Raw genomic sequence first — 12717 nt, 5'->3', positions numbered from 1 at the left:
AATTCACGCGAACAAAATTCTCCACCATTATCAGTACGAAGCAATTTCACCTTCCTTTCAGTTTGCCTTTCAATCATGACTTTCCAGTCCTTAAAAGCAACAAAGGTATCATCTTTCTGTTTTAGAAAATAAGGCCAAACCCTTCTAGAGTAATCATCAATAATTGTGAGCATGTAACGAGCACCACCAAGCGAGGACTTACGGGAAGGACCCCATAAATCAGCATGAATATAATCAAGAGTACCTTTAGTGGTGTGAACAGAAGTGTTGAAACGTACCCTTTTATGCTTCCCGAAAATACAGTGCTCACAAAACTTCATTTTACTCGAAGTGCAGCCATCCAGTAGGTTTCTCCTCATCAATTCTGCCATACCATGGTGACTCATATGTCCCAGACGCATATGCCAAAGATTAGTTTTACTAGGTTCCTCATTAGTAACAGCAGCAACAGCGGAATCAGAACCAGGTAAAGTACACCCTCTAAGGACATATAACTTTGCAGAATTGAGATCACCTTTTAAGCAGACAAGATTACCTTTTGATACCTTCAGAACACCATCTGAACCGGAATATTTGTAACCTTTTGCATCAAGCGTGCTCAATGAGATAAGATTTCTGGACATCCCTGGTATATACCTGACGTTTTTCAGAGTGCGTGTCATGCTATCATGAGTCTTGATCTGAACTGATCCAATCCCCACAATGTCACACGGGCTATTATCTCCCATCCGCACAACATCCCCTTTCTGCACAGGCTTATACGAGCTAAACCAATTTCTGTTAATGCAAATATGAAATGAACATGCGGAATCAAGAATCCATTCATCATGACCAGCAACACAACCGGCAAATACCACCAGACTATCTCCAGATTCTTCATCAGACACGGCAGCAGCAACAGAGACCTTACCAGCCGACTTGTTTTTCTTCTTCTCCTTATTTTGTACTTTTCTGCAATCCTCAACAGTATGGTTTGTTAGCTTGCAATAAACATAGAATTTTTTGTTACCATGCGGCTTGGACTTTGAACGGCCTCTCCTTTCATAGTTTTTTCTTCCATCATCATTGGAGGATCTGTTATCAGTTCTGCCTCTCACAAGCAAAGCATCGCCCCTGGAGGACGACGTCCTATCATTCTGCACCATACCTTTCATCTTCTCCCATGACTGGAGAGCCTCATAAACTTCCTTTTAAGGTTAGTTCATCACGGCTCAAAAGTATGGTGTCACGAAAATTTGCATACGAAGTTGGCACAGAACATAACAGTAAAAGACCTAAGTTCTCATCATCATACTTCACCTCCATTGACACTAGATCGGCGACGATCTTCTTGAATTCACCGATGTGGCTCATCACTGAATCTTCTTCCTTCATCTTCAAGGTGAACAGCTTCATCTTTATCTGCATCTTACTGGTTAGATCTTTGGACATACAGATCGATTCCAGTTTCAGCCATAGTTCTGCAGCAGTTTTTTCTTTTAGACACTCCTGCAAAATATCGTTATGAAGATGCAACTGTATTAAGGCGAGCGCCTTCTGATCCTTGCGGATCTCTTCTGGAGTCCACTCGGCCTTCCTCTTTTTGAAGCTATCCAGCGCCTCATCATAATCATAAGTCTGCACCAGAATCCCCCGCATCTTGACTTGCCATAGCGAGAACCTCGTGTCGTAGTTCAGCAGCGGTAGATCGAACTTCATCGACGTCGACATGAAACCAAACAGCAACCAAGGCTCTGATACCACTTGTTACGAACGGCGTATGAAATATGAAGTAAAGAATCAAACCGCAAAGGAGACACACGATTTACGTGGAAAACCCCTTCGATGTGAAGGGGAAAAACCACGGGCACCAGCCGGCAACAATCTCACTATCTCAAGAGTTTAGGGTTACACACCTGTGGCGGCTTACAAGAGAATCTGATAATCTCTCTCTCTCTGTCGCACGAAACCCTAGCAAGGGTGTATGTATATATAGTACCGAAACCCTAGACAGGGGGTATTGAGCTGTACGGACTCTTGGTCCCGTGCGAGGATGGAACTCCTCCTCGTCTGATCCTGGGTCCTTCGTCCTGGAGTCGGATGCGCCCGGAACTCCGCATCGCCCGACCCCAAGCCTGGGGTCGGATGCGCCTGACCCCTTGAGGGTGGATCTCCGACTCGCCCGACCCCGAGTCCAAGGGTCGGGAGACGCTCCGACTCGCCCAACCCCGAGTCCTGGGGTCGGGAGACGCTCCGACTCGCCCGACCCCGAGTCCTGGGGTCGGGAGATACTCCGCCTCGGCCGACCCTGAGTGTCTGGGGTCGGAAAGGTCGGCCTTTATCCTGGAGTGAATTTGGAACACCTCCAACAGGCAGCGGGCCCACGGAGCCGCGATCGGGAAAGAGCAATGTCGATGGTGTCCACTATTTCAGTGAGGGCCCGGATCCAGCTCCGCACATAGAAATTATGCCCGAGCTTCCATCCAGATGCAGATGCACCATTCTCGTCAGCTTCGTGGAGGAGGAGAAGCCACTCGACGCCCAGCTCCTTGCACCACCACCTCACCAGGACACTCATGTCGCCGCCTTTCATGCTGCGGTTCGCTGACGGCGCGCCGGTAAACACCTGGATCACGCTGTTCATGCGCTTCGTCGTGTCCTCCCTGCTTTTCCGGAGCACGTCGTCCTCCAGCTCCAGGTCCAAGTGCTTGGCCGCCTCCACAGAGGTAGAGGACCAGCAGCGAGAGCCTGTAGATGCGTAGGCAGTCGACACGGTACCTGAGGAGCAGGAGCTGCTCAAGGTGCAGTAGTAGCTGCGCCGGTTCTCGTAGCTCCGAGGCCAGCTGCCGCCATCCCTTCCCTCCATGTCCACGGTAAGATTGATGTCCATTGGCTTAATTCACGGGTTCAGGGAAGAACTGGAGGGGACTCACCAAGCACTTGTGGCAGGCAGCAGCATCTCATCATCAGGTCACTACTATACAATGCCAACGTTTTTTTCAAGGACGATACGTTTCTTCTCCTTAAATTTGTTCCCTACTGAAGAGATTAAAGTTGGATCGTCAGTTTCTTGGAATAATCAAGGAAACGATCGCATATTTATTCACCTACTAAAAATTATTTTTGTAGTAGTGCGGCCTATCTCACGTGAAAAGAAAGTTTTCCTGCTCGTGGGCTGCCGCTATTGTATTCTTATTTTGTTTTTCTTTTCTATCGTCTAATAAAACTTGTGCCAAATCTTTTGCCGTCCTGAACTGGGAAATACAATGGAGTGGACAAACACAAATAGCAAATAGAAAGCATGACAACAACTCTATTATTTCCTCATTCTAACCAAATTCTGCTGCAATTAATACAAATACACACTCAAAATGATAAATGTTACAAGGATTATCTAACAATTTTTAGATCTCACAATTCAACAATTTGCCACCATATTAATTGAGTTCAAATCCTTTTTCTCTTTGGCTCACTATCAGTGGCTCATATATATGACCCCCACATGACTGCGAGGACGGGTAATTGCCCTGCATAAGATAGCAGCAATATTACAAAAAGAAAATCACTACATGTCTCGATAACAGTACTCTTATGTTTCCTTTGATTGCAATGGATCAGAAGATCATAGAAACATGTTTCATCCTTCGTATAGCTCTTGCAACATCTCCTCCAGCTCTTGAGGGGTGAAACTGCTTCCTAGGGTCCTAACAGTACAAGTAGTATTAGAATCCCTCAAGTATTCTGTCAATCCTGAGACGACCTTCTCCGCGACAGCTCTCCGCAGGACTTCCCTCAGGTCAGGGTTCGGAACCTTCCAGAATTTCTGGACCTCGTAGGTTTTCAGAAACTCTGAGTCGAATTTAGGCAATGGGGAGCAATATCTTCCCAACCGAAAAGGTGTATGGCTAATATGCAAGCATAACAGCACTGGTGCCCAAGACACTTGCAGATAGTACTCTATAGTGTTCTTTATTTTGCGAGTGAGGACTGGAATACTGAAGCTGAGACTACTCATTGGATTTGCACTAAGCTGCTCCATCAGATAGTACAAATTGTTGATCACGAAAAGGAATCCAAGGCTGTTATTTGGGAATAACTGCGAAATTCTGCCAAGCTTTTCTTCTAGACAAGACGCCATCTCTAAGACCATGCTGTCCAACGGTGGTATGCCTCCATTCTGAGGCGCATACTCACCGTACCTAGCTGCTTCAGATACAATTGGAGCCACTGACGAGTAATTAGCCTGCAGGAATCCCATGTAGCGTGTTACGGATCGAGTGGCTTTGTGAATGCCCGATGATTCTGGTGGATCCTGAGTTTCCAACAAGTCGTTGCCATCCTCCTCCATGATACGAGTGAAAACCTGCTGCATTGCGCTCCATATGGCCTCACCCGTCTTGCCCTCCTTTGCTGCCAAGAGGCTGATTATGTCGCGCTGTATCCTGAAAACGTCTGCAGATGCGGGTGAGTAGGATGACAAATGGATTTGATGTAAGGCCTTGGACAGAGCACCACGAACACCTAGCAGGGTATTGAGCTTCTCGTACGGTTCTTCCTGCACCCCATTGGTAGCAACAACTTCAGTACCAACTACGGAGTCAACAAACGCGAGCATTCTCAACATGGCTTGTTGGAAAAATTGTGCAAACTGGAGTTGGTCCGGAATACGCCGAGCCTCAGGCTCTTTCTCGCAAGCACGGGGCAGGCCCACGGTATTGGTCCGGAATAGCTTGTTGGTCACTCTCCGGAACAGCTTGTTGGTCACCCTCCGTAACAGGAACTGATCATCAGCAACAGCTTGTCCTTCCTCAGAAATAATGGGCAGACCCATGGACATGGAGCCGCGTTCGGGAAACAGTGACGCTGTGGAGCGGATGGTTCGGACGATTTCCGCGAGAGCCCGGATCCAGCTCCGTGCGTCGAAACTATGCTCGAGTTTGAGTTTCCCTGCAGCTGCAGGTGCATCATCATCATCAGCGAGGGGGAGGTGGAGAACCCATCCGACGCCCAGCTCCGAGAACCACCTCTCCAGGACCCTCATGTCGCCGCTGCAATTCGCCAACAACGGCGCACCAAATAATTCTTGGACCAGGCTTTCGATGCGCTTCATCTGCCCCTCCTCCGATTCTTCCCAGGACACGTACTCGCCATCGTGGATCTCCAAGTCCAAGATTATAGAGGAAAGGCGAGAGCCGGTGGATGCGTAGGTAGTAGAGACGGTACCTGAGGAGCTGCTAATGGCACAGGAACTGGATCCGCCATCCCTGCCCGCCATGGCCATGCTACCTTGCAAGTTGCAACTGGCGGTCTGCAGAGAGCGTTATCCTGATCGAGTTTGAGCCGATGTCCGTTGACTTGACTCGCCGGTTTGTGGAAGAACTGAACAGGGTACTCACCGGCCAGGCAGCAACATCCCATTATCAACAATGCATGCGGATGTTCTTCAAACACGTGTTCCCAACGTCTTTTTTTTAAGAGAAAAAGAAACTTCGTGTTCAGTGTCTAAATTGGACTGCAAGCTTGGACCTTTTGTGGAACCGTGCAAAGGTTTTCCTCCAGTGAAGAGACCGTCTCTATGATCAGATTGGTAAGATGGCTCGATTTTTCACTACTAGACGTATACTCCCCACGGAGAAATGCGTTATGTAAAATGCAATTCACTGACACGAACACGTATGGACAACGCAAAATGTTTCAACAATTGGTACATGTGTATGTGCTGTTACAGGTAATTAGCGGAATCTTGCTGATATGGATAATTAACCACCAAGAACTGAATCTTGTTTTTTTTTAAAAAAAATCACGTTCATCTTGGTCAGACCACAACACGGTAAGCAGAGGGAATCACCGAAACAGAGTAGAACAGAGCAAAACAGAGCGAGACTTGTTTGCTGCAAGGATATGATATGCACGGTAGCTACAAATTCATGATTAATGACCAATCTTTGCCAAGGAGAATCCAATATAATTGTATTATTGCAGTAATCACATACACAAGCATATGCATTAACCTTCATTACCATAAAGCATAAAGCATAAAGCATTTTTAATGAAAATCGCAGCGTAAAGATTAGTCTAAATAACTATGCATTAACCTTCATTACCATCCACCTAACACCTAATTAGAATTATTCATCTGTGGAATGACAATCCAGAAGGCTTGTTTTCAGATAAATAAAATCTTACATAAATGGCGCTAGTACTATACAAGCTTTTAGGGCAGAATGTAAGACAGCACTCAGCTGTTCCAGATTTGTTTATAAGAAGCCAAAAAGGTCCTAAAATACTAGTTAAATGAAAATTGGAACACGTTAAATTTTCGTCTGCTACAAGCAATTCTTGATCGGATAGTCAAGTCATTTGAAGATACAACGTTCCACAGTATTCCAAAACCAAAATTTAAACACAACTGGAGACATATATAAACAATAATAATTGCACCTATGCCAACTTCGTCTCTTTCTTTGGCTACTTGTTCATCCTTCAAATAGCTCTTGCAGCATGTCCATCAGATCCTCGGGAGTGATTCTTGAGGGGTTGGTATCATTGTACTCAAGGTATTTTGTAAAGCTTGGAACAACTGTCTCAATTACAGCTACCCGTATCCTTCTCCTCAGCTTAGGGTCTGGAACCTTCCAGAGCTTCTGGGCAGTGTAGGTTTTCTGAAATTCTGCCTCGAACTTGGCTGGTGATGAGGATCTCCCCAAGCAAAGAGGTGTAGAGTTGGACAAGCACGACAACACCGGTGCCCAGGACACTTGCAGATATGTTTGTATGTAGTTGTCGATTTTGCGGGCGAGGTCTGACATGTGGGATTCCAAGATCGAAGCTGTTGTTGGATAGAGCTGCTGCCATATGAAGTACGAGTTGTTGATCAGGAATAGGAACCTCATGCTCTGGTCTGGGAATGATCGAGATTTTTCGGCAAGCTTTTCCTCTAGACACGACACCGTCTCCATGATGAGGCTGGCCCAAGGACTGCATTTGTGAATCTTAGGAACGTACCCACGAATCTGGACTGCTTGGTCTACAATCATATACACTGTTGCGCAATTGGTTGACAGTATGTTGATGTAGCTTACGATGGCCCGAGTGACCTTATGAATGTCGGGTGATATTATCCCTTGAGTACCCCACCACGAAGAGTAATCGTCGTCTCTGGACGCAAGGAGACGAGTCCTAACCTCCTCCATTGTGTTCCATATCGCCTCATCCAACCTGGCCTCTTTCGCCAACAAGAGGCTGGCCATCTCATCGGTTATCCTCTTGGCTTCTTCAGATGATGTGGAGCAGAAGGATAGCCGGATGTCCTGAGAGGCCCTGGACACTGCTCCACGCACACCGATCAGGGGCCGAAGCTTGCCAGCTGGTGCTCCATCGCCGACAACTACGATCTCACAACTGCTGGTAGTGGTAGTATCGCAATCATACGGAGCAACTAGGGCGTCAACAAAAGGTAGCATCTTCAAGATGCATGTTTCGGCAAATCGCGCCGAGTTGATTAGCGAAGGTCGTTCTTCCTCAGGAACAGTGCTGAGCATGTCAGTGACGAACGAGTTACGGATAGAATCCGTGATCCCAGTGAGAGCACGGATCCAGCTCCCTGCAAACTGCATCAAGCTCGTTGCAGATGCGTCGGCCGCGACGATTTGGCGGCTGACGCCCATGATCTCAGAGAGCCAGCTCCCCAGGATACTGACATCTCCTTTGGCAACACAGAACTCCTGTAAGAGGTACTTGATATACTCGAGCTTCTTCTTCGAGCCTTCGCCGCCGCCCCGGTAGCTCATCAGATCAAGGCCATGGAAAGACTGCGGGGACGGGGTGAAGCCCTCGCCGGATGTATTGCTGTAAGGGGAGGGGGTGGAGTGGGTGGTACCTGGGGTGCTGCTGTAGCTGCTGCTGCTACCGCGACTACCGCTGCTGTAGCTGTAAGCTACACGCCAATTCGGCTGCGGCCAACCATCGCCGGCGCCGGCGCCGGCGAGCGCGCGTGACGAGCTACCCTGCGCGTCCATGCTCTTTGACGCCCGCGCTTGCTACCTGCAGAAGAAGATGGGTCAGGAGCCGATGTAAAACGCGTCGCTGAGTTGACTTGGGTCTGTGCGGACGAGCCTACCACAGGACACGTCACCGCACACCGCTCGTCACTCGCCACATGTTCCTTATATCTTCGCATGATTGGGCCGACAATTTGTAGGTAGTTTAAGGCCCGTGAGAGCAGATAGGCTCACCTTGCTGATCGGGCCGCATCATGGATTTTTTTTTCTCTTACCATGAAAGACGAATACACGCACAGAATCAGTAGCAGATAGTGGGTGATATAACCTGTAGATCCTACGTAGCTTCCGGAAATGTTTTTCTTATTAAACTTCCGGTGCTTAAGATTCGTGCGCTCAACTTTGTCCGTTGGATGCACCTATTTTTCTCTGCCCGCTCGCCCACGGCCCACTCACCCGTCGTCGAAGCTGCTCCGCACCTCCTGTTGCCGCCACCCGCGCAGCACCCCAACACCTCCACATCCTCGCCTCCCGCCGCATATGCCCGTGGCCTCGGCGCCGCCGCACGCGCGCCTCCTGGGGCCTCGATCCGCACGCGCGCCACCTCCAAGCTCCGCTGGTGGCCCTTGCACCGCTGACGTCCGCCACGGGCACACCACGCGCCGGCCCCGCCGCCGTCCACCGGCTCTGTGGGCGCGTCGCCCCCCACGCGTGTTGGTCCCGCCACCGTCCGCCTGCTCCACGGGCAGGTGCACCAGCCCGCCGCCGTCCCTAGGTTGAAGAACCCCAAAAAATGACGCCTTCAAAATGTTGAAACTTTTTCTTAAAATGTTGGATCCATTTGATCGAAGTAGACAGGGGCACATGTTGAATGTTGATCTATATTTTCACAAAATGTTGAATATAGTATTTTTATGTTGATCTAATTTTAAATAAATGTTGAATTTGATGTGTCAAAATGTTGAGTCCGCTGTGTTAAAATGTTGAATTGATATATGAATCGTACTTAATGAGCATTAAAGTTGTATGGCTTAACCGGAGCCCCGATATAACCAGGGTTCGTGACTTTCTTCCATGTAGTAAATATGATTTAAAATAGCTTAGTCAATTCAAATTTAGATTCTAGCATATCTTACACATACAGAAGCAAAATAAGGTAAAAAAAGGGTTTAACAAATAAAAGATGCATTTTTAATGAGATAGTGTGCGGTAATGCATCTTCTAACTATTCCCATGCCACAGGCAAAATCACATGACTCTTAGCCTCAAACACATTTTGTAAGGAATTTGTACCCATAGCCTAAGAGGAGGAGGAGTGAATTAGGCAATTTAAAACCTTAACCTATGACTTCCACTACCAATTCACAAAATATAAACTAAATCATGCTATCAAGATATGCAACTATGGTTGATCTAGTATGAAACCCTCATCCAAAATAAGTTTTGCAACCTAGAGCCAATTCTAGCAAGATACTACACTAAGAAAGTAAAGGCATACAAGTTGTAAGTATGAAATGCGGAAACGTAAGAGATGGAATGAGAGGGAGCAAAATCTTGACGTGAAGATTTATCCTGTGGTATCGGTAGGCACTAAGCCACCACTAGTCCACATTGTTGAAGCACTCACAAAAAAGTATTGCTTCTCGATCACCAAGTCTCTTCCAGGACACCCTTTGACTTGCCACAAAGGCTTGGCCACTAAGGCTCACACCAAGTTCCCCGGTCACCTTGATGCCGCCTTCACTAAGAAGCTTCTCCACAAAGAAAAGCGGTCTCCACGTCCCCCGCACACGGTCGTCAACGCCGCTCCATACCAAGCTAGAGGGTCGAAGACTTGCCGGCGAGCCACCAAGGCTCCAAGGTGCTGGCACACCTTGTATAGCTATGGTTCACTCCTTGAACCGATCACAAGGTAAGCACACCTTGCACTCTCTCTTCTCTAGGCCTATCCTTGCACTAATCACTCTTCTAAGCTTGTGCTAAGCCTTTGATAAATTACTTAGGCACTTTTGGTCGCTTGAATGTGTTTTTAATGAATCTTGATCTCCGATGGATTCCTGCACACTCTAGCAACTTCAAATGAGCGAGTGGAGAGGGTATAAACAGCCCAAGGCATCAAAGAGCCGTTGCTCTAACGGCTAGTTAAAGTGTATCATCGGATGTTCCGATGGTATGCATTTTTATAGTATCGAAATAAGTGGTGCTATCGTATACCCCTCCGTATTTCGACCATAACTTCCAACTTCAAATTCCGATTTCGATGAACTTGTACTTGTTGGAAAGCTTATCATTTAGTCACTTTTTGAGCACCAGATGACGGTCACCACGTCGCTACTCTCCATATTTTAGTCATAACATTTTACTCCGGACTCCATTTTTGATGATTTTATACTTGTTGGAAAGCTTATGAAATTCTACATGAGATTCTTAAAAAATCTGGACCTTTTAATCAACTTTTAGCATCGAATGAATGACTAAAACTCTGACACATACAAATTTTCAAGCGTAGGACATTCTGGTGCCCCCCTCACCTATTTTTCAAGCTCTCTGGAGATTTTTGACAAAGTAAATATGCAAACTCCGATGGTAGTATCGGATGATCCGGTGCATGCCCTGTATGTTCATTAAATCATCCGTTGAGTTTATTTTTGTAAGCACTGGATGTTCCTCTGCTTAGTCCGATGGTACAATTGGAACTTCCTGTACCTATTTTTCAGCACATTTGCATAACTTTCTACTCCGGAGTTCGATTTTGATGATCTTGGACTCTATGGAAAGCTTGTGAAGTATTATACATGATTTTGTAAAAATCCAAGCCATTTGATCAACCCAAAAATAATTATTCATAGGGAAAATCTAATTCATTCCTCTCTTTGTCCCGGTTTCGGTATCTTTCTTTGTGATGCATCCATTGGACCTATGAAACCCTACAAGTGCTCATTCTTGATACACATGTTAGTCCTAATAATAATATTGTCATTCAATCACCAAAATGATAATCATAACCAAGGGAGCCATTTTTCTTGCACGTTCGCATAGCTAAGCAGTGTAGAACAGAGTAAGACTTTTACAGAGATATCTTTCGAAGAAAAGAGAGAAAAAAAAAGACCGCTATAGTGCTTGCTTCCTGGAGAGTTTGTCATTGAATTTAATTATGCATTTGCCTATGTCGAGCGACCGTCGCATTTGCATCTGGAATGAGAACAAGGCACGTTTTACACAGTGTGAATTCTTGCGCACGCATGGCATGGATTCGATGCAATCAATCAGATGCATGAACAACCTAGCTAGTTTCAAGCAGAGGCACGAGGCGCATGCACAATTTAACAATTGGTACATGTGTGTATGTGCACTTTTCTTTTCAGATGTCGATGCGTAGTACCTCAGTACAATTAGCAAGCTAGATGCCAAGAAGTGATCATAGCCTCAAATTAAATCAGTCTCTTAACTCTGTTGCTTTATTATTTGATTTTGTTGACATAGGTAAGCATCAACCTTCAACCGAGTACCTTTTGGAGATCGAGGTTGTAAAACAAACTTTGCTATGCATGCTCACTGTTTGGCCTATATAACATGCAACTCTTATTGTCTTGTTGCAGCGATCACATACACATCAGCACATCACTTTGTCTGATGAATACTGATCGCAGCATCAAAATTAGTGTCTTAGGTAGTGTTTGGTTGCTCGCATGGAAGATGATCCTATATGGGATGGGTCAGCTGGATGGGTTGATCCTGGATGGATTGATACAGGTGGGGATGATTCCATCCTGTACCAAGTCGTTCGGTCGATTTTGGCGCCCAGCTCGGTATGGCATCTTCTCAGTATATTCCAAAAATCTGAACCATCTCATTCTGGACGAAGCGGTGCGATTCAATGAACCTGGTTAATTCTGCTATTTTATTATTTGATTTTGTTCAAATAGGTGTGTCAAGTGTCAACCTTCACTTTTGGAGATCGAATTTGTAAAACAAACTTTGTAATACTCATTGCTTCCTCCGTTCCAAATAGGTTGTTTTGATTTTTCTACATTCATAGATATCATTATTATGCATCTAGATATACATTATATCTAGATGTATAATAATATATAAAGTAAAATGCATTGGAGGTCGATTCTTAGATTCACGAATTCTGAAAGTGCATCTCTATGTGCATGAACTTTTCAAGTGCCGACGTGGCATGCTGACTCGCATTGCTCTCCCATCTCATTCCTCTGTCTCACTCCTCTCCTCTCCCCATCGTGCTACTGTCGGAACGGCCACCGTACGCCTCTGCCAAGCACGCTGCCATGGACGTCGCCTCTACCCCGGGCCTGTGCTGCCGCCGCCGCCGCCTCCGCGCTGCAGTCGGCCTCGTGTGAGCAACAAGAACCTCCACAAATCCCATCCGCTGCTAGCCTAATCCTAGCGCCAATTCTCCTCCACGAGCCAACAACTGCAGGCCATCTTTCTTGCACCTTCTTCATCCAATCCATAGGGAGCTGCAGCGATATCTTCTCCCCCAAGTTCTTTACTGCCTTAGTGCCTGTTCGGCTTCCCTTTTGCCAAGCAGCTACACCACCAGCTCCTATTCTGATTCTTCTCCAAAAATCCAAGCACCTGCAGTCCGTCAGTCCAATCCAAAACACCACCCTCAGCCACTCTACCATATCCTCCTCGATTCCTCAATTCAGCGGCTGACTTCTCTCAGCTTGTCTCCACAGAGCAGAGCAAAACAGCTGCCAACGTCAATGGC

The 12717-nt window shown here is 46.5% G+C and overlaps 1 protein-coding gene across 1 annotated transcript; it reads right to left on the bottom strand.

The window, feature by feature from the left end:
* Positions 1-3265: 3265 nt before the first annotated feature.
* Positions 3266-5493, bottom strand: LOC140222535 (exocyst complex component EXO70H1-like). Its single transcript, XM_072293368.1, has one exon. It carries the CDS (start codon positions 5258-5260, stop codon positions 3617-3619), a length of 1644 nt encoding a protein of 547 aa, XP_072149469.1. The 5' UTR covers positions 5261-5493; the 3' UTR covers positions 3266-3616.
* Positions 5494-12717: the final 7224 nt, after the last annotated feature.

Source organism: Setaria viridis, chromosome 4, assembly GCF_005286985.2.
Source record: "Setaria viridis chromosome 4, Setaria_viridis_v4.0, whole genome shotgun sequence".
In the NCBI taxonomy this organism is placed as follows: domain Eukaryota; kingdom Viridiplantae; phylum Streptophyta; class Magnoliopsida; order Poales; family Poaceae; genus Setaria; species Setaria viridis.
The sequence above is the reverse complement of the archived record's forward strand: the minus strand, read 5'-3'. Positions and strand labels throughout refer to the sequence as shown.